Source organism: Rattus norvegicus, chromosome 2 (genome assembly GCF_036323735.1).
Source record: "Rattus norvegicus strain BN/NHsdMcwi chromosome 2, GRCr8, whole genome shotgun sequence".
NCBI classification, from domain to species: Eukaryota; Metazoa; Chordata; class Mammalia; order Rodentia; family Muridae; genus Rattus; species Rattus norvegicus.
This window is the reverse complement of record NC_086020.1, coordinates 237,145,174-237,167,135: the sequence shown is the minus strand read 5'-3', so window position 1 is coordinate 237,167,135 and position 21,962 is coordinate 237,145,174. Positions and strand designations below refer to the sequence as shown.

Sequence of the window (21,962 nt, the reverse complement as noted above, 5' to 3'; positions counted from 1 at the left end):
GTGTCAGGTTCAAGTACTGATGCGAACAACAAGCAAACCATCTGTACAGTCCCTGAACGGTGATGTCTGCTTCTTGCAGTTACCTCAGATAGCACAACACCCCCCCCCCCCCATACTTTCTTTCCTTTCAATGCAGAAGATTAAAGCTAGAGATTTGAGGAACCAAGATGGCCAGCACTTTTACTATCACCCATCAGTAGCAGCCTAGCACAAGGAGTTGTTGCAGCTTAGTGGTGGAGAACTGGCTCCAGAAGTGATCTAGTCATTGATGAGCAAAGCCCAGTGATCCTTTCTCAGCTCATGGCTTGCCCGAATCCCTCTTTGTCTTTCTATGTGGCGGTCTTTCTAAGACAGCGTGTGCAGCAGTAGCCGCCTGATTATGTGAGTTTGAGCTTCCAAAACTATGAATGAACATCGGAACTCACATTCTTGAGATATGCGGGACTTTTTGGCTATTCCCGAGGATATGTTAAAATGCTCAGCCCAGCATGCTGGCACATACCTTTAATCACACCGCCCAGGAGACAGGCCAGTGGATCTCTGTGAGTTTGAGGCCAGCCTGGTCCAAGATCCAAGGCAGCCAGGACTACACAGAGAAATTCTGCCTTGAAAAGCCACAAAAACAGACAGGCGATTGCTATAAAACTTGTAAGTGTGGGATTATTTAGTATTTAAACTTGAAAGTGGTAAGTTTAGAGTTCTAGATTTTTGTTGACAGCAAAACAAATCAGTATAATAGTTAGCTACTTAACCCAATCAAGCTAGTTCATTACACATAGAGAAACAAGGGAAATCATTTTACCTTATCAAATTTTGTTGCATATTTTCGACCCTCATTAAAATTTGGACCCCAGTCTGGGACTGTGTGTAGGCTTTCAATCTGAAAGAAAACAATGCATGGAGGAAGCAAAATTAATTTTTTTCCAAAATTAATTTTTAATCTATTTCAAGATAGTCTTTATAGAGACTAAACACATTTATGAGTAGCTAATGTTTATAATTCGTTTATCCAAAAATTGAGAGAGAAAAAAAGATGTTTTCTAAGCAAGATGTAAAAGCAATACCTAGCTAGAGCTGGTTGCACATCTGAAGTCTACATGTGCCTAACACACTTGCACCAGCAGCCCGCTGCTCACAATACACTGCCTTCGCCTTAGTAACGAATGCTTCCCACCAACGCCAAGTATCTGAGCAAGGATAACCAGATTATCAGCTGATCATCTCAGAGCTGCCCCATAGACAAGGCTAGCCCCTGCACAGCCTGCAGGAGTCTGGCTGGCACTGTCTTCTTCAATAGTGAGAGACAACAGGATGACATCAGACACTCAGGGTCCACCTGGTGCAAACTTCAACCCTCTGGGAACCAAACCCGCACTCCCACCTCCAGAAGAAAGTCGCTCCACTCCTGCCCGGGAACACTGACAGGAGACCAACCCACTACCAAGCTTCACGTCTGAGCACTGCTGAGAGAATGCCAGGCCCTGAAGACCTGATACTTCTCTCTCTCACACTTCCTGACGTTTCCTTGGTATTATTCTAATTCCACTGATGGGGAAAGGAAAGCATGGTGGTGAAGCAGTCTGCTCTGACCACACAGTTCCCAAGAGGCAGACAAAGATAGCTATTTAATTTGTATATCCAGGATCAAACTGTCCACTAAGCTGTGCTAGCCACTTTTGACCATGCTGTAGTTCTGGAGGCAGAGTATAACCTTATTTAGTTCTTTGAGGACTTGGCTGAAATACAATTTCCTGTCTTTTTTAAACAGTTACTAGAAAAGCTTTAAGTTTTAGAATTTTTGGTTCAATGTGAACGGCAGTCTGGTCTAAAGCTGAGACTGCAGACTTCAGTCCCAAAAGGATCTGAATCCCAGCTTCCTTGCTTATTGGTTCATAGGGGGTTATTTAACCTACTTAAGGCTCAGTTTCTTCATCTGTAAAATGGGTATGAGTTAGTGTCTGACCACACAGAGCTGCTGCAACAGTTAAATGAATTCCAATACTATCTATCTGAGGAGTATTTGTGGTACAGTAAATGGCACTAGTTTTACAGTGACTGAACCACAGCAATTTCAACGACATATTTAAATATAGCCACAACTTCCTGTAACAAATACCACCTGAAAACAAATACCATCCAGCAAGATGACCCAGCAAGTAAGGATGCTTGTGGTGCGGCCTGGGGGTCTAAGTTCTAACTTGAGAGCCGCATGGTGAAGGAGAGAGGCATTCTCCGAAGCTTTCTGTACTCCATATGTGTTCTGAAGCAAGTGTGTGCAAAGTGCAGTCATACAACATTTTAAGTCAACATTTTAAATCTTGTCAGAAAGCTACAAGATTTTTGAAACATACCTCTGACGAATCACAGGATCAGACTTTTCGGGATCGATGTAAGGTTTTAGAATTTCATTAATGGTTTTATCATCTGGTACTCTTTCCAAGAGAGAAGAAAAATAGCTACATTATTACTTATAATTGCTACGAAGTGTTAACTTAAAATTACTGAATTTGGTGTAAAAACTGACAAGGACCCTTTAAGGACTCTTGGCAAGATATAGCATAAAACATTCTTTCATGATAAGTTTTTGTAGAAGGGAAGCACAGAAAAACTTCCTAGGAACAAAACTATAACAATAAATATAATGATAAAAATGATAGAGTCTTTAAAAATTTAGAAACCTCCTTATCAATCACTTATAAAAACATGAAGCTGCTTTTAATGGACATCTATGTTCAGACTTTAAAGATACATCTGAGGAATGCCCAGGCGGCTGCCATGCAGCCAGGGTTCCAGTCAGAGCCACAATCAGGCTTTAAAGAGGACACCAACTTCCCCGGAATGAGGCACTTTAGGTTTTCACACTTTCCTGTACATGCACACAGCTATAGTATCCATAAACACTGCGGAACACATTTAAGGCTCCTCTGAAACAGAAACTTATGCTCGCAACTTAACTCATGGAACCACTTCTGTCACACCCCTGTGTATTAGGCAAGACCAGTCCTGCCTTCTGCTGGGTAACACAATTCTATGCTAATTCCCCACGAGGATTCCAAAGACAGAATGCACAGTGGGGACGGATGCTGAGGACACTACCTAACTTCCACGCAGACCCACACAGCACATGGTTAATAAAATGTGAGTGGTACTTGGATATAGACCTTGTCAGAAATCTTAACAGCCTTAATATTAAGCTAGGATGTATTTATGTATCTCATGTAGCTGTATTTTGATGTATACCCATGTTTCATACATATACCTACAATATTTTCTGAGGATTCTATCACTACAGAGGAGATTTTCTATAGAATTCTTGGTTATCTTCATGCCCTGTGTAATCACTCAGTTTCAGACCTCCTGACTCAGATCACGTCCCTCCTTAAATCACGCTCTCTGCTCAAATGATTACTGCCACAGTCTATGTTAACCTTTGCCCTTTAAGTCTGACCCACTTTGCAGACGTTGCTGGAATGGTTAAAATTCTGGAGTTTTCCATACTCTGAGATGGAAAGAACCACATCAGAATCACAGCTGATTCGATGTGCGTGCTGCCGCGCTCAGATGCAGGTTCCTCAGGCCCGTCATGGACAGTATGGTACCGTACCTTTTCTCTACATACTCCGCCTGGCTCTGAGGGAACTGGAGCTTTACGTGCCAACAAAACTGCTGATTCCTAGGAGAGAGCAGTCACGAGCGGTTAAGGTGGTTAAGGAGAAGAGTCAAAGCCCATAGGTCAGATCAGAGTTGGTTCCCACTGCAGGGTTTACAATGGTGGGTGTCAAAGCTTAAACTACTGCTTTTATTCAGTGCTACCCGCCATTTCCTAACGCCTTGGGAACCATGCTCTGGGGTAATGGACTTGTGAGGTCGGTAAGAGGAAAAGACAATTCTGAACTGGAGGACGTTGTCTTTTCAGATTGGTGAGTTTGCGTTCAGAGTTCACACTTTTCCCCAGGATTAGGCGCAGGCAGTTGGTGTCCTCGCCTGACTAATGTAGAAAGCAGGTGAAGGAAGTCCTGTCCAGTTGAGTCCAGCTGGCTGTCCACACACTTGTGAGGACGACTGTGTGCATTCAGTAGCGAAACAGGACACAACAGCCCGGTTGCTAAGCAAAGTGCATCAAGTGCCTCTGCGTCCCATCTGGACTTTGGTCTCCTGGGACCCGACCGCAGCTCACTAAATGTCTGCTTCAGAAGAGTGACCACCTACCCACCAGACCCAAACCAGAAAACCCGAAATCTAAAGAACCCAGCTAAGCGCCATCACAGAGATTTAAATCTCTTCACGTGGAGTCATGGCCTTATACATCTCCTCTGTTTGTTGTTGGTTTTTTTCTTTTTGAAACAGGGTTTCAGGGTCCAACTATGCAGCCCTGGCTAGACTAGAACATTTGCTATGTAGGTCAGTTTGTCCCTGAAGTTAGAGGTCAGTCTGCCTCTTACCTAGCCTACATGCATTTTCTTGTTTTGGAAGAAAACTTTTACCATCCACTTGCTATATCTTTTCTAGGCAATGATCAGTAAGTTTTTTGAAATTTACCCTGTAATAAATAGTAGAATTCCAAATCTATAACTACTTAAAAAAAAAAAAACAGACAAACCCACGCAACTTTAGTAGTATTTATAGACTTAGTGAGGATTCTTTGGGGAAGGGAGGGATGACTGTATGCAGTGAAAACCTGTTCACAGGGTGAGCTACCTTTTACAAAGGTCTCAACACAGGAGCAGCAGTCACCTGCTCTGAGCACCACAGGAGGAGCACGCAGCTGTGACCGCTGAGGCTTCTCACGGCTCGTCCCTGAAGGCTTTTAGTGTGACTGAAAATCATGTAGGCACAACTGATAAGTAATAACCAACAGGAAATAGATGCACACAGACAATCACACCTGCTCTGGAGACTCTAAAGAACTGCTTTCAAATTTTCATAAATATATATGGTGATATACAAATGGCCTAAAATATAAACGAACATATACTAAAGTCAGAATGCTACCTGATGTCTTCTAAGGACACACTCTGAGAAGCGCTCCTATCATCAGGCTAGTTCGGTGCTTCTCAATCAGGCAGGGCCACCCCACTGTGCCTGCCTTAGACCCACGGGAGGGCGTTTCCGAACCCCTGCCTGACTCACTGGATGTTAAGAAGCTCAGGCTTCCAGTTCTGACCACTACTGTAACTGAAACTGAAAATGCTTGCTGGCATCCCCGGCAGAAAAGCCACCACCACAACACAGTGCTGGGACAGAGGGTAGCACTTACTATCAGTCACTTCAATTCACTAGGGCTTCTGTTCCCCCAAAATGTCAGATACATCCAACAACACAGCCATTGCACCCTTGGCAGACCCACTTTCTCAAGAATGAGGATATACCTGGGACATTCCACATAACTTAACACAAAGCTCTTGTTTACAGCGATTAGATCAGTGAAGCTGTAGGGACAATTTCTGACAGTGTCATCCTGTTCTGGACAACTCATAACGCAGTATCAGTTCTTGGAGTCCCATGAAGTCAAAGGTATGAGCTTTCCCCAAATATTCACATGAAAACACACACACACACACACACACACACACACACACACACGCACATACACATGTGCACGCACACGCACGCAGGCACGCACGCGCATTCAATGGAGTCAGTATTGTCCCAGTGTCTTTTGGAAAATCAACTAAACCTTAGTGCACGAGTCTCTGCAGGGGTGATATATAAACAGACCTCCAGTGTGCGAGAGCATCATAGAGTGCAGTTAGGAGGAGAATGTCTGAAAGGCTCCTGGGGAGAGGGAGGATAATTAAACACATGGGAAAATTGATGGCACATGTATAAAACAGGGGATATATATAGATATATCAATAATCATATATCCAAGAATTACTTGGAACTTTGAAGGAGCATACTTTCCAAGTTACAATAAAATAATATGTCGACGAAGACACTGGCAGAGGTTTCTATGATCATGTAATCAATTATTCTTGACTTTATTTCTTTTTTTTTTTTGGTTCTTTTTTTCGGAGCTGGGGACCGAACCCAGGGCCTTGCGCTTCCTAGGTAAGCGCTCTACCACTGAGCTAAATCCCCAGCTCCTTGACTTTATTTCTTAAAAACTACCATTTAAATCTGAAGATCTATCAGAATCCTAAGGAATATACAAATTCAAAGTCATCGGCTCCTGATAAATGGCACTACTGCTCATGCTACAGGGTTGTTCAAATGCAATGAAAAACGCACTCAGAAAAGAAATGTGGTTATCAGACTTGCAGATACACTCTGAAAATTAGTAATACCAGGAAAACGGAGTCCGTTGTTGGCCAAAATACACATAGATAAAAGCCTCTGGCAGTGCAATTTCATAAAAAGCTATAAATACAACTTTATCATTTAAACAGTATAGGTTTTCGTCCATCGTTTTCATTCCTAGGAATTTATACTGAGGGAAGGACTGGACTAGTAATAAGGTATGTGTAACTGTCCACTGTACCGCGTGCTGCACAGGGCTAGCGCAAACAGTCTCGGTCCTCAGGAAACAGAAGCACGCAGTGGAGTTAACTAGTTACGCGGGGAGGCAGGAAGAGCACTGCTGAGTGATGTACTGCCCAGCCTCAGAGTGCGACCTGAAATGCCCTAGCTCTTACTTAGGAATAGGTCTGCGTGTGCTCGCTTCGGCAGCACATATACTATAATTGGAACGATACAGAGAAGATTAGCATGGCCCCTGCGCAAGGATGACACGCAAATTCGTGAAGCGTTCCATATTTTTTGAATGCTTCACTCCTTCTTTAAAAGGGGAACAAGAATACCCTTGGCAGGGAATAGAGAGGCAAAGATTAAAACAGAGACAGAAGGAACACCCATTCAGAGCCTGCCCCACATGTGGCCCATACATATACAGTCACCCATATAGACAAGATGGATGAAGCAAAGAAGTGCAGGCCGACAGGAGCCGGATGTAGATCTCTCCTGAGAGACACAGCCAGAATACAGCAAATACAGAGGCGAATGCCAGCAGCAAACCACTGAACTGAGAATAGGACCCCCGTTGAAGGAATCAGAGAAAGAACTGGAAGAGCTTGAAGGGGCTCAAGACCCCATATGAACAACAATGCCAAGCAACCAGAGCTTCCAGGGACTAAGCCACTACCTAAAGACTATACATGGACTGACCCTGGACTCTGACCTCATAGGTAGCAATGAATATCCTAGTAAGAGCACCAGTGGAAGGGGAAGCCCTGGGTCCTGCTAAGACTGAACCCCCAGTGAACTAGATTGTTGGGGGGAGGGCGGCAATGGGGGGAGGACGGAGAGGGGAACACCCATAAAGAAGGGGAGGGGGAGGGGGATGTTTGCCCGGAAACCGGGAAAGGGAATAACACTCGAAATGTATATAAGAAATACTCAAGTTAATAAAAAAAAAAAAAAGAATAGGTCTGCGTTGAAGAAATCTTTCATGTATGATTTGTTATTTTCCACTACTACTAAAAGATATTTTTTATGAGAAGTTCCAGATAATAGTGAGACAAACATTGGAAGTAACCCTCACATTTTTAAAAAACTAAGCTACTTCCTTACTAGAAGTTCGACTGAACATGTCTCCTTACAAATAATTACTTGGGACTGCTGGGGTAGATGGGTTAGCTGGCAGATGATGTGCTTGCTGGATGGCCTGGGCTCAGACCCCTGGGGCTCACTGGCTGGATGGCCTGGGCTCAGTCAGTGAGCTGCACAGGAGAGATACTTTCTCAAAAACCAAAGCAAACAAAAAATCCCCCAAGCCCCAGAAACAAACGTAGAGAGTGACTGGGGAACACTGACTCCTGACCTGGACACTCATAAACGCACAGGCCCAATAGGATTGGATTATGTATGTAATTATTTTGATAGCCTCAAAGGCATTTTGCTGAGGAATATGATAAAATAGCTCAGTTGCCAAATGGGAAGGTGGTGTATGGATACAGAGTGTCATAACCCTGGATCTGCTACAGTAGAGAAAGAAATACTTCCAGAAATAAAAATTCAACAATAAACCACTTATATGTCAAAAGTGCTAATTCAAATATATCACAATTACTTTTTATTTTGAATATCTACCTTCATTTATGAACAATTTTCAAAAGACACAGTGGGCATTATAATTGCTTTCTTGGCCACCATTCAACCTGCTCACTTCCATTTTCCTAATCCATAACCACACTCTGGCGATGGACTCGCACCCTCCGTCAGAATACTTTCCTGGATATAGTATCTCGGGGACTGGGTAGTTTCTGACTTCAGGTCACCCCAGGACTCCTTACTGCTATCTGCTTTAATATAGGCTGTTACTAGCAGGGTTTTATGACCATGCCAATTAAGCTCACACCACAGAAGACACAATCAAGGCCTTCGAACCCCCTGCACACTGAAACAAAACAAGAAAAGCAAAGGAGGACACCATGAAAAATCATCAAAGAAAGCAGGTCCTTGATGCTGTGAACACATCACTGTACTGTAACAGCCTTCAGTCCATCCTACCTCTGAGCAGTCTGAATGCCAACACATTGCAAACTGTCAAGCTGGTCTGACCTGGGTATTCTGTTTCATGCATCATCAAGCAACCTATCTGATAAGGGACTAAAGTGTTCTCTTCTCAGATGCTCTAGTTTGCTTTCTTTTGCTGGGACAAATACCAGGACTACAAACAAGAGAGAAGAACATTTATTTCTCTTACAGGTTATAGTCCATCATGGAGGGAAGCCAACACAGAAACTCAAGGCAAGAGCCTAAAGGCAGAAACGCAAGCACAGACCATGGGTGAGCCCTGTTCCCTGGCAGCACAGACCATGGGTGAGCCCTGCTCCCTGGCTTGCTCACTGCTCTTCTGATAGAGCTCATGCCAGCATGCCTGTGGATAATATGCCCCATAGAGGGTTGAGCCTCTTACATCAACTAACAATCAAGAAAACATGGCAAACATGCCCACAAGCTAGTTTGTGGAGGCAATGAATTCCATTGCCAGTTGAGGCTCTTTCTTCCCAGGTATGTCTAAGTTTGTGTCAGGTTGACAAAAACCAAGACACTACATTTCACCTTTCATTTATAAGCAACAGACAGGAAGAGAGATGTAACCTGCCAACTGTTAGGACATTTAGAAACATCAAGTAATATCTGATGGAATTTTAGGAATATAAGCATTTTGTTCCACTTGCAGCCATAAAATCTTATTTTAATTGAAAACTGAAAGAAAATCTACCAAATTTGGAAGCCCTTGAAGGGCAAATGCATGAAACAGCTACATAATCCTTCACTCACAGCCTCCTGACCTTTAAAGTATTTTTCATGACGAAAACCTAAAGTCTCTCAGAAATAAATGCAACACTTCCTCATAAAAATAATTTATTAGGATTAGTACCATGATTAAGTATTTCTGGAAGCCGAATACAAAGATCTGCTCAGTGACTTGGTTTGGGTTAAAGTAACTACGTCGGAGAGTGCAAACCAGTTTTACATCTCACATCATTATGAACATTCTTTCAAAAGGACCAGTTGTAATTTTGCCCATGTAGTACTGTACTACGTGGTAACAGGAAACAGGCTAGGTAGGTGGTGCTGGAGTGAGTAGATGACATATTAGAACATGCGTGTCATGGCTATGCATTAGAAGGAAGTGGCATTTGGAATAGCTGGCTAATTCTTAGACTGGGGAACACAGAGCCATTTACTAGGTAAGGTTCAGGAATACAAGTTTTTCTAGAAAGTTATCAAAGTTATCACACACACAAAATGTGCCTTTCAAAATACCTAGAAGTCCCTCGCAACAACACTGTGAAGGAGGAGGAAGAGCAGATACACACATCCCAAAAGGAGGTGTTCAACGCTGACATCTGCTTCATGTTCACTGTGGAGGGACTTAGCAAAAGCGAAGTAATGGAGAGATGAGTTCCGTGTACACTTGCACAGAAGAAGAAGACATTGTAGGAGTCAGCAGGATCATCACCCTGGGTCTACTTCAATTCAGCAGGAAGTCAGGAGGGGACAGACTACAGATCGCCTGTCCATAGGGGTTTACCTCAATAAACTCCCTGGTGTCCACAGCCCACCATGACTCACTGCCCCGAGTTCTAGACACACAAAACTTCCTCCACTGTCTTAAACTCCCCAGGCATACCAGGAGATCACAAAACTGCTTTCCTTCCTTTTAAATGTGTCCTGTCCTGTTGACGAGGCCTGGATATAAAATGCTCACACTTAACTCTGGCTGGTGGTACAGTCTGGGGAGGAGATGGAACCCTAACAGGGGGGATACAGCTGGAAGAACTGGTTGCTGGGGTTATAGGTCTCGAGCATTACAGTCTAGATCCACTTCTAGGCTAACCCCAGTTTTTCTGCACCTGATCTACCTGGATGAGATGTAAGAAATCCTAGGCAAAAGCTCTGGCATGAACCCCGCCATATTTTCCTCACCCTAACAACTTACCCTCCTCTTAAACCATGATCCAAGGTTAAGTCCTTCCTCCTTTCATTTGCCTCTTGTCAGGGATGTGGTCACAATACACACTGCTCTTACTGGTTTTGTTTTCTGGCAGTGACACTTGTGCATCTACTGCAGCCTGCATGTAAGCACTCCAGTCAGTACTACCCTACTGTGCAGAGCCTGCCAAATAGTGGGCAGGTGCTAACTGGGACAGAGGCCAGTAGTTTTCAACCAGAGGCAGATTTCAAACTCATCTGATGCTTTTTAAAATTAAGGATACCCTAAGGTCAATGAATTAACAGGTCTGCTCATCAAGCCTAATTCTGAGGTTCAGAACTGGTCCACAGTTAGTTCTGAAAGGCACTCTAAACTGAATACCACTCAAACCTGACAGTCCCATCACTGGATGGGTCCTCTTTTACACCCAAGGCAATAGGCACAGAGAAGTAACTTGCCAAGAAAACTCCCCTCACGTAACACCAGGCTTTACCATGGTGAGCACGAAACAAGCAGAGACTGTGACCTACGCTAGCAAACACACAAGGCGTCTCCCATTACTTACGAGAAATACCTGAAACGGTCTCTGCTCTACTTAAAAGGTAGCAATTCAGGTTGCAGTGAATGAAAGCAGACGCTAATGTCTGGCCATGGAAGGATAAAAGCATTGCAGTTGCAGACACAGATTTAGACTGCTGGCAATACCGCCAACGGCCAACAGAGCCATCTGGGGAACTGATTACAGTGGGCAAGAAGCTGTACTATTCTGAGAAGGTGGCCGTCATGGTCAAAGCATGACGACTGAAGGTGACCAGAGTGTTAGGTTTTCTGTAGAAAATCATTTAGCAGCACTATGGGAAGGTATATCTAGGAAGCAGTGTCACAGAGCTCCCCTGCTCCTGCTGGCATGGCCACAGTCAGGAGAGGTGGACAACCAGGCTTCTACTTCTTCACAGTGCTTTTGGAAGACCCTGCAGCCACTCTGAAATTCCTCCATAATGTCTAAAAGCCACACAGAAGGAATGGCAGAGTTCAACATTTCAATGTAGCTGTAAGTCTGCACCACACACCTATTACATTGCCCTCTGAGCCTCTCTGTAAAGCCCACTTGTTCTCCACAACTTAGACTCCCCATTTCACTCCACTATTTCACTCATCCTTGCTCCTTTCAGAAGCAAAGTTATAGACAAGTATAAACTTGCATGTATAGATGCCATGTTAAAAACAATCCTGTGTTTAAAGGAAGGCATTGCCACAACTATTCAAGGAAACAAATGCAATCATGTTAACAAGCAGCGGATGGGCATGGAACATGATAGTGAGATATTTGTAACTCTGTAAAATGTTACGTCTTTACAAGAGGGACACCTAGTGGCTAACTTCTAAAGCAGGACTGGAACACTTAGATACTAATTCATTTTTTAACAATGGGCATGTCTCTATGATCTTAATTCTATTACGATGACAGATGCAGAAAACCAAACCAAACCCTAAGTCCGGAGGATGGATAAGGAAGTTGAGGACTCAGAGCTCTAAGCAGAAGGTGGAAGAACAATAATAAGCACAGGTTAGGGGTGTCTAGAACTGGGGGTAGAGGAAGCTTGGCCCTTTTTGGGGAACAGGTGGTTAGGTCACACAAGAGTACAGGTTGAGAGTAGAGCTGATCACACACTGGCTGAGGAGTCCTAATGGATGACTGGTGCCTTCATCAGTCACCATCAGAGAGGCTTCTGTCTGCAGCAGATGGGATCAAATACAGAGACCCACAGCCAGACACTACAGAGAGGGAAGGAGGGGGAGGGGGAGGGGGAGAGGGGGAGTGCACATCAGACACTCTGCGGAGACGGGGGGGGGGGGGTGAGGAGGAAGGCACTTGGAACGCACAGCTCTAAGCAAGGTGTCTTCATCAAATCCCTCGTCAGGGCTCAGGAGAAGCAGAAGAGGAGGCAGGAGAAGGGGAGAAAGAAGAGAAAGGATGGAGAACAAGGTCCTCTAAAACAACTAACTGACCAGAGTTCATAAGAAGTCAGACGCTACAGCAGCAATCAGGCCTCAGAGGTCTGGGGTGGGATGTGCTGGAGCCAGAACTCTGAGATCAGTCTGGGTAGCACAGTGAGACCCGCCTATGAACCCAGAGGCAGTAAGTCTCTCAGGGTTCTAACTTTCTATCAAGGTACACAATGCTGAGGAGGATTTCATCAAGGAACGCCCATGATTCTCTAGGTCTCAGAGAAACTTCACAACGCTATTACTCAAAGGAAGATTCTCAACCATTAGCACTACTGGGCAGCACTAGAAATCCACACTATCAAATCCCAGCCCAGCCACAAATACTGTTGAGGCACCATCAGAAGCACATGCTCTCAAACTCCAACTCACTGATTAAACCACAAGTGTATTCACTGGTTGGTCACATACACTAACATTTGAGACACTTCTCCAGGTACAGCATATATGTCCTTGGATATCCACACCAGTCACAGGACATGCAATTCAGGACATGCAACTGTCTGTTTCTCTTCTCATCCAGGGACAGTTCACAGGTCAGTCTTTTGTTTACAATGTTGTAAAGCAAATAAACCTTACAGGTTGTTCCTCATCAAAGCACACAGCTATGAATGCAGTGAAGGTGAGAGACCTACCTATGGTCAAAAACTTAAATACAGTAAAGGTGAGAGACCTACCTATGGTCAAAAACTTAAATACAGTGAAGGTGAGAGACCTACCTATGGTCAAAAACTTAAATACAGTGAAGGTGAGAGACCTACCTATGGTCAAAAACTTAAATACAGTGAAGGTGAGAGACCTACCTATGGTCAAAAACTTAAATACAGTGAAGGTGAGAGACCTACCTATGGTCAAAAACTTAAATACAGTGAAGGTGAAGGACCTACCTATGGTCAAAAACTTAAATACAGTGAAGGTGAAGGACCTACCTATGGTCAAAAACTTAAATACAGTGAAGGTGAGGGACCTACCTATGGTCAAAAACTTAAATACAGTGAAGGTGAGGGACCTACCTATGGTCAAAAACTTAAATACAGTGAAGGTGAAGGACCTACCTATGGTCAAAAACCGTCGAGTTCTCTCTCCTCTTGCTGAACCCACTGGGTAGCAGCCTCAAGTAAACACCTTGCTTCCGGGCACGATTCTTCAAAAAGAGCAGCTAACAACAAAACCAAATATAAGTTATTTCAGATGCCTTACAATGCACATTCAGATAATATACACAGGGGACAAAATGGGATAAAGACATCTGTTTCTAACATATGTTACTCCATCTGAGTTAGTTGTTAAGCTCAAGGAGGACAGTCTCACAGTGACCCAACTAAGCCTTCTACTGAACTAAAGAAGGAAAAAGATCACCCAGAGGAAGGGGAAAAAAATTGAGTTTTCTGATTAAATAGACAGGAATCTAAGGTTGTAATGCCAAGTTGGAGAGCCAAGTCATAAGTCCATGGAAAAGGGTTAGCAGTCACAAGCTAAGTCAAAAAAATTACAAATGTAATGGCATATAATTTTTTAACTCATCAGACTTTGGTTTTATTAATGACAGAGTAATAAAGATGAATTTTTCCACTGAAAACATAGCCAGGCAATGGGAGAAATACATATATAAAGATAAACATATTTTAAAATTGCCTTAAAAGTGTTATGAGCTGGCAAAACCTCCCAAATTATCATACTTGCTCAAGAGAGAACACAACTGTGACACACAGATCTATCAAAACATAAGGTAGGAGAAGTAGAAATAGAAAACATACCACACAAACACCATGCAAAGCACCGGCACCATTTAATTAATATTGGGCAAAGCAGACAAAAGCTTTGAGTGGGGGTTCCCTGTAGCAGGAATGGCAGGACAGGGGCTGCCTCTATGTAAACGCTGGGGGCTGTGCAGCTGCAAAAGCATCTCCTGTAGGAGGACCTAATTGAGGACTGCCTGAAAGAGCAGGGATTTCTAGTGCAAATAATGTCAGCCAATCAAGAAGTGCTGTTTAGAAGAGATGCTTTCTTGGGACCAATGGGGCATGGGTGGAGGGTATTAAAGGAGCCTGCGCAGTGCTCAAAGGAGCCAGCTGCAGCATTTATTACCTGCTCCCAGAGTCTGTGTCCTTGACTCTGCCCCAACTTGCCCCCAACCCCCCAGGGCAGGTAGGGTTGGGTGGAAAGCTGTGCAGGGCATGGACAACAGTTCTGAACCTTCCTAAGTCTGGCCTTTAATACAGTTCCTCATGCTATGGTGATACCCTACCATAAGATTACTGTCATTGCTACTTCATAGCTGTAATTTTGCTACTGTTAAAAATCTTACTGTAAATATCTGGTTTTTCCAATGGTCTTAAAGGGGTAGTGGCCCTCAGGTCAAGAACCACTGACTTAGAAGAAAAGGTAACCTCATAAAGTCAAAGAACTAATTCCTGATGCAGTTAGTAATTTAGCTTTAAAGTAATGAAGCAAAAAATTAACTAAGCCACAGGTGTCAAAAAGTAGTTTTGCTTTTACTCACTAGGAATACTGTAAGCAAGGAAAGTGGAAATGGTTTGAGTAGCACACTCAACAAGGCTGACTTTAAGAGAGCACGCTCTTTCCTCTGAGAACCACTGATGGACACCAGGCTTTGCAGATACTCAAGTCCCTCACATAAATGGGGTAATACTTGCATCTAACATTCGTACACTCTGTCTATGTGAAATAATCTTTATGCCCAACATTATGTAGACAGGAGTCAAGAGGTGACGCAGGGAATAATGGTAAGAAAAAGGGTTGCTCAGTACGGACTGAATTTTCACCCCAAACGCCTCTGATCTATGGCTAGCTGAATCTGTGACAGGCCCAGTGCGTACAATGACTCTGTCTTCTGAGTAGACAGGTCACATGTTGTATGAGGCACACTGCAATAAATCAGAGTGCAGCAGAGATACGAGGTTGATAAACAGACTAATAAGATGGCGTAGACAGGCTACAACCTGACCAAAGCGTTTGTCCTATGGCTGCCTGGCTTATAAAGAGGCAAAAGATGACCTTTCCAGGAAATGGTGCTATGAAGAGGAGTTATCTACATGGAAAATTAAATGGCAGTTTCACTTCCAATTCCAGGAAAAGACAAAAATGTGAAATGTAACACCATAAACCTTTCAGAAAGCAGTCCTCTCTTTAACTTCAGGATAGAAAACGCTAGGTCCAAACAGCAGTGCTGCTGACCGTGAACGCACAAACTACCAACTATAAAGGAGGCAAGCAAAGGTAAAAGTTTGTTCATCCAAACAATGAAAAGATAACTATATGAAATAATCTTATGACACTATCACACACTGACCAGTATCTAAAAACTACAAAAAATTCTTAAAAACTGTTAAAGACAAAGACAGCTCTCCAGGGCTGATGATGCCTCAGCCAGTAAAAAGTTTGTTGTACAAGTATGAAGAGCTGAGTTTGAAATCACAGAACACACAAAAAGCTTAGTGTGTTAGCAAAGCTTTGCTATCCCAGTCTCCTATGGAGGGATGGGACTAGAGGCAGGAGAAGAGATCCCGTCTCTAACAAGGTAAAAGGAAGCACCAGAGGCTGTCCTCTGACCTCCACAAACATGTGCCTTGGCCTGTGCTGCTCAGAGTCAGAGATAACAAGCCTGGCCAACAAAAAGAACAAAATACTTAAGCACATACCCACAAAGAGAAATCAAATGGCCACTAGGGAGATCAGTCATCTCAGAAGTGTAAATTAAAGCCCAACACAATCCTATAGCAATCAGACATAAACAAAGTTAGCTGGACCACATTTAGATGTAACTGGCCAGAATGAAAACGGGTAATAAGTTCTACTAACGTCTAGTCACACTAAGGACATGACACATGACAACAACACAATTTCACGTTTAGGTGTATATCCTAGAAAAGCATAGACAAACCAGAATTCAAACCCAAAAGACCCCAATAATATTGTTTCAAAAACTGCAGTTTTGTTTTTCGTTAATTATTGAAAAATTCAAAGTCTATAAACATCAGGAAGAGCAAAGATATGGTTGTAAGACAACCCTTTGGAAAGGTCACCAGGTCACTGTCCCACACCAGAGGGTAGCAAGATTTCCTAGGAAGCCAGGAGTGCTCCCCTCACCTCCCAGAGCAGGTTCTATCATTACACTATACTCCCACTGTATGATTTTTAATGTACACTGTATTTTACAGAATAACAGTATTTAGTGATGTTTAATTTAATCTGAGCAATAGTAAGAACTGTTCCCTGGTAAATTTCTGCTGTATGTAATATCGTCTCTGTACCCATAATACACTTGTGTAGAAAATCCTAACCTTCTACTGAAATGGTCTCTGATTCAATCATGGTATTAATCAATTTTTCACTTACCAATTATTACATGTTTAAGCTTTAAATTTTCTTGTGTTTAATTATTTTGTCAAAACTGAAACCAAACCACTTTCCAATAATTTCTAACAGCATACCCAAGCCACGAACATCAATGTCATGGCACCCCCCACCCAAGCCGCCAGCATCACTGCCATGGCACCCACCCCTGCAACTGTTCTTCATGTTTTCGTCTTCCACTGTTGCTCCCCGACACCAAGTGAAAGCCAACCTTTTATTAAAATTTACTTTTATTCTATGTGTGCATCGTGTGTGTGCCTGGTACTACTGGAGGCCAGAAGAGGGCTTCGGAGCATTTAGAATTAGTCTCGGATTTGTACATCTCTGTGTAACCCATGTTTCCTTGCAAGACCAAGTGCTCTTAACTGCTGAGCCACCTCTCCAGGCTCAAGACATTTTTACCTTTTCGAGAAATGGTTGAATGTAGCCCTGCCTGGGTTGGAACTCAGAGAGTCACCTGCCTCCATCTCCTGAGTGCTGGATTAAAGGCACCACTGCGCCCTGCTTCCCTTAGTCTCCTTTCTGCTTAGAATGCTTGGAAACTCTTATCGGCGCCCCTCACCCCTGTTCAGCATCCCTCCTCACTCACCATGCTTCCGGTATCCTGCCCCTCCTAATGCCCCACGGGTAGGCATCCTGCTCCCAGCCTGTGTCTGTGCATTTCTGAGTCAGTCTTGCTATGCATTCCAGATCTGTGTGGATTCTGCTGTTTCCACCCGCGCTTCCCTCCCAACGCCTCCAACCATCCAGTTCACACCATTAGGTCCACTGCCTAATGAACCACCCCGCTCAGGGAAGCTCATCTCTCCCACTGTGCTGACAATTATGCTCTGAGTGGTCTACACCCCTCAAGCACCCTGTTCCCTTTACTCTCTTGAACCACCTTAACTTCCTACATGCACTTAAATCTATAGAAGGAATTCTACCTGCTGTTCTAGACCTCCACTCTACAGTACAAATGCCTCAGGCTAAGTACTTGGCTCTGTCTCAGATAACCACAATAGCCCTGCATCGCCATGGCCATTTGACACAGCCGGGAAATGAATTAACTGAGCAGCAGAGATTTGAACTTGGGAAGATCGGAAGAAAATACTTACATATTTCTTGCGCTTTGGTCTTGTCAAGAAAATATCTCTTGACACCCGGTCTGCTGTCCTCGCCACGTCTTCCAAAAACCGATAGTCTTGTAATCACAGAACAGAAGAGTTAACAGGTGACCGGTGGGGTCAGTGGGCAGAAACCATTCCCGTGTGGCGCACACGGCGACTTACCGCTCAGGAGGTTCATCTCAGTAAAGCGCTGCAGAGAGACATAGGCAGTCTTATCCCGCACGCCGCTGCACATCAGCTCTGCTTTGTGTCTCTTCACACAGGGCAAACTGAAGAGACAAACAGGAGGCGGTTCTGTGTCTGAAGCTAAGAGGCGCACACAGGTAGGGAGTGAGGTAGGAAGCTACGTATGTACCTGCAGGAGTACCGCATGCAGCGTGGACATCTGTACTTTGCTTCTTCCGTGCCACAAGTCTCACACCTGTAAAAGTGCACCTGCAACTTAGTACCCCAAATTAACTCTACTGATGCCCTTCCGGTCTTAGGATGCCGACTCGAGGGCATTTCACAGTTTATATAGGTGGGCAGTCAAAGCAACTGTGATGAGGTATACGATGGCTGTCAATGGAAATTATCAAAATGTTTCATTTATGATGACGTGCGACTCAAGAAAACTGTACGAAAGACCCATTTTTTTCCCCCTACAGTACTTAGAGAATCGCACGGATTGGTGATTTTTGAAATTGTAATTCGTGGAGATTTTGTGTGTGTCTAGAAGTACAATCCATGAACTACATACGGATATTTTCAAAGCATATACGCCAGAGAAACAAGATAGGATGAGACCCAGCCAAATTTAAAGAGCGGCAGCAATGTATGCTTCCCCCCCAGTTCCACGGCTAATTTAGAAAGGACACCCAAAGGACACCTGGTACAAGTCGGTTCTATCAGCTCAGGGTGTCTGAGACTCAATCGGATCACAACCTGACCTTCTGTGCTGTCACAAGAGCACATTAAAGAGACTGCATCCACGGAATGACCATTCACAGGAGACAGGAATAAATTCAAGAGTCAGTTCAAGGTTGTCTATTAGTCTACCTACTTGCTGGTTTTTGGTTTGTATTAGATGCCCCCTAATTCCTATTTTCTCTAAAAGGCAGACTGAGCGAGAGCTTCTTATTTAGCAAGATCTGGTCCCACAAAGGTCTCCCGATCCCCAGAATCTCCACTCCCTAACTTGACCATACCCTTCTGGACACTGTCACTTGACAGTGTCCAAGAACTTGCTATCTAACAGTATGCTTTCCAAACCTAACCTGAACACCGTCATTCACTTCAGGGACCCACGTCCCGGGTGCTTTAACTTACCTCACTTTCTGCTGTTAGGAACTTGTCCACCCAGTATTCTATTTCCCATCTGGGTTTTCTCCCTGCCCTACCTCGACATGGCCAATTTCCTCTTGCAGCCCACTCGGGGATTCATCTGCGGCTCTTCCTTCACCTTCGTGTCTTCCGTCACTTCTCTCTTGAAGCAATCCTCTTCTTTTACGGGCACTCTATCCATCACCTGCTCCTCCTTTACGTTCTGACCAACAAACAACTCCTGTTTTACGTTCAAGTCCTCCTCCTTCGCTTCTTCCCAGTCCGTTACCTCCTCCTTCACCTTCACTTTCTCTTCCTTTACTTCTGGCTCATCCACCTCCTCTTCTTTCACCACCAGGCTACTATCCGCCTCCTGCTTCACCTCCAACACGTCTTTCTCAGCCTTCACCTCAGGCCCGCCCTCCACCTCCTGCTTTACCCAGTGGCTATCCGAAATATCACCGTCTAAATCCGACCAGTCCACTACTTCCTGCTTCACCACAGCTAAGTCCATCTTTATCTCCTCCGCATCCTCTGTGGTCTTAATTCCTGTCAGTCCGTTCCTCTCCTCTCCATCGTCAGCTTCGGGGCTCCCACCTAAGTCCCCGGCTCCCTCCCCACCAGCCGCAGGCCTCGGCCGCGCCCCCTCAGCTACCCTCTGGGGACCTCCTCCCGGAGTCCCTTCTTTCTCAGCTGCAAACTCCATCAGCTCACGAGCCTAGGCCGAAGCTGCCACTCCGTTCTTCGCTGAGGCGCTACCACGCCAACAAGAGATTACCAAACAAATCACCGACAGCGCCACACGTGCAGCAAACCAGAAGCCGCAAGCCCTGCACGCTCGCTGGAAGCCGAGGTAGCCGTAAAGCAGCTGTGCCGGCCACGACTCTTCACGACCGGTATAGCGTTCTTTACGGCTCGGCGGCTTTACGGTTCCACCCCTTAGAGCCAGGAGAGGCCACGCCCACCGGGGCTCCCACCCAGCGACAGGGTTTTGCACCCTTTCTCAGGCTCTAGAACTGGTGTCCTGGGAACAGTAATTGTAGTCTAGAAATAAGTGATCCACTTCAATCAGTATTAAAGATTAAATCTAATAATGTATGACAATAGAGGACGGGCCCCCATGTTCCTTCTAAATTCAGACTGCCTAAAAGCAGTGGTTCCTTAGTCCTAATCATGTTTCTCATGTTGTGGTGATCTCTAACCATAAAATTATTTTTGTGGCTACTTCATAACTGTAAGTTTGCCACGGATATGAATTATAATGTAAATGCTTTTGGGAAGAGGGTGGAAATTTAGTATGGGGGGTCGCGACCCGCAGGTTGAGAACCCTTGTTCTAAGCTTTCTTCACTCGTACACTGTGGGATGTGGTATTAGAAAATGCCTTTAATCCTAGCATTTAGTTGCCAGAGGCAGGAGGATTTCTGTGACTTCAAGGCCAGTCTGGTCTACATAGCGAGACCCTGTTTCAAAAACAAAGAGGAGAAGGAAAAGGAGGAAGGGAGGAGATAAAATCTTGGGGTTGGGGATTTAGCTCAGCGGTAGAGCGCTTGCCTAGGAAGCGCAAGGCCCTGGGTTCGGTCCCCAGCTCCGAAAAAAAAGAACCAAAAAAAAAAAAAAATCTCATCTGCTCCCACAAAGATTACAGGAAATCAATTACAAAAAGATCTACAGCCAGCAGCTGAAACTCTGGCTATTAGAGGAGAGTTGTATAGACTAATAATCATATGTTGAAGCACTTAATCCCTAATTTGGAGATAAGGCCTTTTAAAGGCATAATAGTTAAAATAAGGCCTTTGAATGGGCCCTCACCCAATCTGACTGGTGTGTTTAATAAGAGGGAATTTGCTTATAAACGGGATGGATGCACGTAGAGAGGGATACTGAAATGTGAGAAGTTAAGTCTTTGGCCTTTGACTTCTTCTGTAGCTTCGTGAACCTTGAGAAAATTAAAAAAAAAAAAGTCTTTTTGCCTAAGTCATCCAGCTTTTACTATCATATCATAGCAGCTCCAGTAAATTGACACACTGGTCAATGACCATAAAGAACTGGGACCTGTTGTTCTGTGACACTATTTCTGGGAAATAGTGAACAAATGCCTATTCGCCCCAGGAAGGAACTGACGACAGACCAAAGGGTTCCACCCAAGTCCAACCTGGTGAGCTAGTGAGTGCATCGAGGTTACTTACAGAGGTGTCATCCATACACCATGTTAATATCCATGCATATAGTAATAGTAGCAGTAGCAGTAGCAGTAGCAGTAGCAGTAGCAGTAGCAGTAGCAGTAGCAGTAGCAGTAGCAGTAGTAGTAGCAGTAGCAGTAGTTTTGAGAAAGGGTTTCTCTGTGTAGCTCTAGCCATCCTGGAACTCACTCTGTTGACCAGGCTGGCCTTGAACTCAGAGCTTTTCGTACCTCTGCCTGTGGCCCCACAACTGGTAGAAACAATCAGATTACTGTGTAGTGCGATGACTTCGGTTCCTGCAGGTACTTAGGAAGATTACAATTTTAGGAGAAGGTGGTGCCTTTAATTTTAGTTTCCTGAGGAACCTCTATACTGAGCCCTGTAATGGCTGTGCTATTTATGTTCACACCAACTGCATTAGTCAGGGCTCTCTAGAGTCACAGAACTTATGAAATGTCCTTTCTATATTGAAGGAATTTATTGTGATGACTTCTGCATGATGTCTGCAGTCCAGCTCCTCAACAATGGGAATGGGAAGTCCA

General features: G+C 44.3%; 1 protein-coding gene and 1 non-coding gene across 5 annotated transcripts in view; one reads left to right on the top strand and one right to left on the bottom strand.

Annotated features, from left to right (window-relative positions):
- Positions 1 to 20,122, bottom strand: part of Znhit6 (zinc finger, HIT-type containing 6) — a 31,266-nt gene extending 11,144 nt beyond the window's left edge. The window contains exons 1-9 of one of the 4 annotated variants that reach the window (XM_039101879.2): positions 19,895 to 20,121; positions 19,317 to 19,462; positions 18,293 to 18,358; positions 18,100 to 18,206; positions 17,926 to 18,011; positions 13,507 to 13,610; positions 3,605 to 3,673; positions 2,352 to 2,432; positions 803 to 880 (exon numbers count right to left, since the gene is read on the bottom strand). In XM_039101879.2, the coding sequence (XP_038957807.1) occupies positions 803 to 880; positions 2,352 to 2,432; positions 3,605 to 3,673; positions 13,507 to 13,610; positions 17,926 to 18,011; positions 18,100 to 18,206; positions 18,293 to 18,358; positions 19,317 to 19,462; positions 19,895 to 19,945 (788 nt within the window). In that variant the 5' untranslated portion in view covers positions 19,946 to 20,121. Of the gene's footprint in view, positions 1 to 802; positions 881 to 2,351; positions 2,433 to 3,604; positions 3,674 to 13,506; positions 13,611 to 17,925; positions 18,012 to 18,099; positions 18,207 to 18,292; positions 18,359 to 19,316 lie in introns of all 4 variants that reach the window. The other 3 variants (XM_039101880.2, XM_039101877.2, NM_001106203.2) reach the window with 3 other exon arrangements.
- LOC120101145 (U6 spliceosomal RNA) lies at positions 6,654 to 6,760 on the top strand. Its single transcript, XR_005501542.1, has one exon. It is a non-coding gene; the product is annotated as a U6 spliceosomal RNA (small nuclear RNA).
- Positions 20,123 to 21,962: the final 1,840 nt, after the last annotated feature.